Source organism: Phalangium opilio, unplaced genomic scaffold, assembly GCF_054372755.1.
Source record: "Phalangium opilio isolate 3A_F unplaced genomic scaffold, DU_Popi_V2 ptg000100l_1, whole genome shotgun sequence".
Taxonomy (NCBI): domain Eukaryota; kingdom Metazoa; phylum Arthropoda; class Arachnida; order Opiliones; family Phalangiidae; genus Phalangium; species Phalangium opilio.
In genome coordinates, this window is record NW_028324203.1 from 920,660 (window position 1) to 925,314 (window position 4,655).

Sequence of the window (4,655 nt, forward strand, 5' to 3'; positions counted from 1 at the left end):
CAAAGATTAAGCTAAACTCCTACCTGACCAACCCTACCTTCCAGCATGCTATGACTCTTTAGAGGGGTTTTACCCATTTTTCCCCCCAAAACAAGCTGTAGTTCTTTTAATAAACCAGTCTAGTTATTCTGTAAGATTCTTGTTTGAATTTCCCGCCATAAAACCTTTAAAGTATGTCTGAGAAACAAAGATAAACATATAAATAAAGATTTTTTAATAACAAATACCAAATAATATATACAATAAAATAGAGAATAACAAGAATATAAATAGAGAATAACAAGAATATAAATATAAACAAAAATTAAATTAAAACCAGAAATATTTACCGCTACTTTTACCGCTAATGTCTTTAAATCGAAATTTTGAAGGTAGTTGTTTTTATCTTTGGCGTAAAAAGCATCTTGCTCAAAGTGACATTTTGATTTTCAAAACTTGATATTTTAGTCGAAATCTTAACTGAAAGCCGCTCTTTAAATCGTAATTAGCGCCGCGTTTTATTAACAATTTCACGACATCAACGTGGCATTCACTCTAGCGGGGCGTCGGCCACTAGCTTTTTTTCAGGCACTCTGGTGCTACATGCCTCCATTGACTCAAGAAGATCTTGGGCCTTTCGGCTCCGAATCCTATCCACGTTGATCGAGCGAACAGCTGTTAAGTTTGAGAAGGACATCGAAGTCAAGGCCTCACTGAAGAGAACGTGCTCCAGCTGGTGCAGGGTACGCAGAACCTTATGCGGTGGCAGGGCTTGTCGGGTTGTACGGGCCGATAAAATTCTTCGTTGACCCTTTACCTCCCGAAGGAAGTTACATCCGAGCCACTGTGGGGGGCCTGGTCTTCTTGTTCTGGTCTGGTTGTTTGGGCCAGAACTTCTCCTTCATTGCAGTGTCAGCCCGACCTTGCGAAAGAAATCGAACCACAACCAAAAGGCTTTGCTCGTGCATTCTAATGGCTGAGCCGACTTCACACAAATTTTACGCAACTTTCAAGAGACCAATGGAAAACACGTCAAATTAAGTCTTGCGGCGGAAGAAGTAGCAGGACTTAATTTAAACTCGATTTTCCTTCATTGCAATAGTCCGTTGTATGGACGCATATCACACTGCAATGAAGGGCGATTCATGAACCTCCTCAACATCATCCGTGACCAAATTTTCCGGATTTCTGACGTAAATCTCTTGCATTTGGTCACGAACTATGGCCGACGTTGAGTGGTGGGACGCGAAAAAAAAATGCGACTTCACACAAATTTACGCAGCTTTTCGGTGCAATCAAATGTGGCAAAGCAGGGATTGTACTGAAAAGCTACGTAAATCTAGCCCATGAATCGAAATTGGTCCCTTTTCAGGCAATGCCCGAGAAGAGACAGTTGGCATAATCGAAATTGGTCCCTTTTCCGTTGGAAAATTGAGTTTGGTCTTTACTCACCCAACAAAAGCGGCACGAGTTAAAGCAAGACATCTTTAGTTGGACTTTTAAGAGCATAGCTGGGCAACTGATAACTTTCTCCGCGAAACACAGAGCTTATATACTAAATGACCGAGAGCAGATTTAATATTAAACAATTTCTCTAGATAAAAAAATTATTTTTTACCGACCACACCCTGTCGACCACACCCTGAAACGTACTATTAAAGCCCAACGTCTTATATAATAACCGCTTGAAAACAGGTTGAAACCGGCTCAATCTAACCAGGGCGTTGTCTTTTTTATCGGAATCGGGTAAGGTCAATTACCTAGCTACGTAGATTTTTTCAAGGGTAACGACTTTAAAAGTTTAAGAATTTTTTAAAGTTTTTTTGATGAAGATAAACGGCGTGTATTTTAAGATCGTCCATAGCTCAGTGGTTAAAGGCAGGGTCTACTAATGTAATACCTAAAAAGGTGGCGAGTTCAAATCCCGGCCAGTCTACCGAGCTATGGCCGATCTTTTTATGAAATTTATGTATAAAATAAGGTTTGTTTAAGAAGTTGGGGTTAGTTGATAAACAGGCGTTAGTCATGAATGACGACTTCTTTTTAACTTTAGCGTCTAATACGTGTTTAGATATATACCCAAACAATACCCAATCAAGTTTTAAAAATTATTTGCATCAACCTCTTAACTTGAGTAGCGATTATGAAGTTGGGTTGGCAGAAATCATATTTCCAAATCATTGGGTGAATATAAGCGAAGAGTTTAACAAGTTTGAAATTCAGGTTGTAAGTGACCCAAACCATGGCAACGATGCAGCTGTTAGAGAGCCTGTTGAATATCAAAAAATAGAGATACCTGTCAATCGTTATACCAAGACCAAAGAGTACGAACTACCCCAAAATTTTGTCGAGCTGTTAAATGATGATGTAAACAGTCATCCGTATTTAAAAGGCAAATTATCTTTTAAATTAGTCAATAAATATAAGGACGGGGCCCTGGGAAAACAGTTAGATACAAACTTTCCCGTTTACCTGCAAGTTTTAGGAGAGGAGAACATACGGTTCAAAATACCAGCTGATTCCCCCTTGACCACGCTATTTGAATTTAAAGAGAATAATTACGAAGATGTTCCATATATATCCAAATATCCTGTATCAAAGCATGCTAAAAATATAAGTTTAAATTACACTAATAATTACGTGGAAATCGAAATTGATAATGTTGGAGATAGTTTTAAAAAAAAATTTGACTACAAGTACATTCCTAAAGCTGCCATTAAACGTAAAACAAGCCACGAGGTTCCGTCGATAAGAAAAAAGCCCCAGCCAGAATATAGACCTGTACCGCCATCTATACCTATTTTACCGCGAACTACGCCTTTTCTTCCGATACCTATTGCTACGACTGAACCCGTAGTATTTGTACAACCACAGCCACCCAAAATAACCCCTCCTCCAAAACGAAAACCTTCACCACCACCCAAAATAACCCCTCCTCCAAAACGAAAACCTTCACCACCACCCAAAATAACCCCTCCTCCACCACCCCCGAGACGCTCCTCTCCTCCACCACCCCCGAAACCTCCCTCTCCTCCACCGGCACCAGCACCACCAGCCCCGAAACAAACCCTACCACCGCCCCCGAAAACCTCTTCTCCGCCACCACCCCCAAAACCTCCCTCTCCTCCACCGGCACCAGCACCACCAGCCCCGAAACAAACCCTACCACCGCCCCCGAAAACCTCTTCTCCGCCACCACCCCCAAAACCTCCCTCTCCTCCACCGGCACCAGCACCACCAGCCCCGAAACAAACCCTACCACCGCCCCCGAAAACCTCTTCTCCGCCACCACCCCCAAAACCTCCCTCTCCTCCACCGGCACCAGCACCACCAGCCCCGAAACAAACCCTACCACCGCCCCCGAAAACCTCTTCTCCGCCACCACCCCCAAAACCTCCCTCTCCTCCACCGGCACCAGCACCACCAGCCCCGAAACAAACCCTACCACCGCCCCCGAAAACCTCTTCTCCGCCACCACCCCCAAAACCTCCCTCTCCTCCACCGGCACCAGCACCACCAGCCCCGAAACAAACCCTACCACCGCCCCCGAAAGCCTCTTCTCCGCCACCACCCCCAAAACCTCCCTCTCCTCCACCGGCACCAGCACCACCAGCCCCGAAACAAACCCTACCACCGCCCCCGAAAGCCTCTTCTCCGCCACCACCCCCAAAACCCTCCACTCCACCACCGCCCTCACGCTCAAGACCCCTCGCCCCCTTTGAACCATTAACACCCACACCTTCGCCCACACCCCCCTCATCTCCAGAGCTACCCGTATTACCGACTCCCTCCCCACCACCGGTTGATGAAAAACCCTTGTTTCCGCAGCCGGTTGATCCGCCGAAAAAAAAGCCTGAACCAATTATTCCCGAAGAGCCTAAGCCTATTAACCCTGAAGATTATGACAATTACACAGTATTGTTCTTACCTCAAACTTTTAAAGCCAGTAAAACGCCAGAGAAAAACGCCGAAGGGCTTTATCGAGCCGTAGCCAACACTTTAGAAAAATTAGTATTTAAAAAAATTCAAGTAACATACCACACAGTAGATAATTGGGGGTATGCTATCGTGTATAATTTCAAAACACCAGAATGGGTGGAAATTAAATTTTCTCCCCAAGTAGCTAAATTGCTTGGCGCTGACCCCGATAGATATTACTCCGGAAAACACCAACTAGGACCCTTGAGCATGACGTTAGAAGAATATACTATAGACAAAGACAATGCATACATAGAATATCGAGTCAATAGAACCATAAAGCGCTATACCCCCTGGGAAGAACCCTGGCTTTATTTCTTTTTTAAAGTGTCAGGCGAGTTTAGATCGACAGATGATTATAAGATTTATGAAGAAATTGCCGAAAACCTCCAAATAACTGCGCGCAATTTTGACCCTTTAAGATTACATCAGGCCGAATTTAGCGTTATTAAGCAAGGAGCGGAGCATTATTTTAGAATCCATTGTCCGGCAAAAATTGAAATGCTCTTCCCAAATGAATTGCGTGATATATTAAATTTAGAAGCTGAATACGTTGGTGGGACGTTTCTATCCACTAAACCTTTAGAGCGTAATTTTACGCATTTCAAAACAACTAATGACACATTTGTAAATTATCGCGTTCATGACTCACTAATGCATCTATTTACTAAGATTAGTGTCGCAAAAATCAAAATACC

General features: G+C 43.4%; 1 protein-coding gene across 1 annotated transcript; it reads right to left on the reverse strand.

The window, feature by feature from the left end:
• Positions 1–867: 867 nt before the first annotated feature.
• Positions 868–4,169, reverse strand: LOC149632400 (uncharacterized). Its single transcript, XM_089851091.1, has 3 exons — positions 4,138–4,169; positions 2,608–3,141; positions 868–2,514 (listed from the first exon to the last, which is right to left on the reverse strand). Exons 1-2 carry the CDS (start codon positions 4,167–4,169, stop codon positions 2,670–2,672), a joined length of 504 nt encoding a protein of 167 aa, XP_089707217.1. The 3' UTR covers positions 868–2,514; positions 2,608–2,669.
• Positions 4,170–4,655: the final 486 nt, after the last annotated feature.

Excerpts from the sequence above, each read along its gene's own strand:
- LOC149632400 (XM_089851091.1), bottom strand. The coding sequence starts at position 4,169 with ATGCTCAAGGGTCCTAGTTGGTGTTTTCCGGA. Across the intron at positions 3,142-4,137 it reads CCTAGTTGGTGTTTTCCGGA|GGTTTGTTTCGGGGCTGGTG; the intron begins GTAATATCTATC and ends GGGCGGTGGTAG.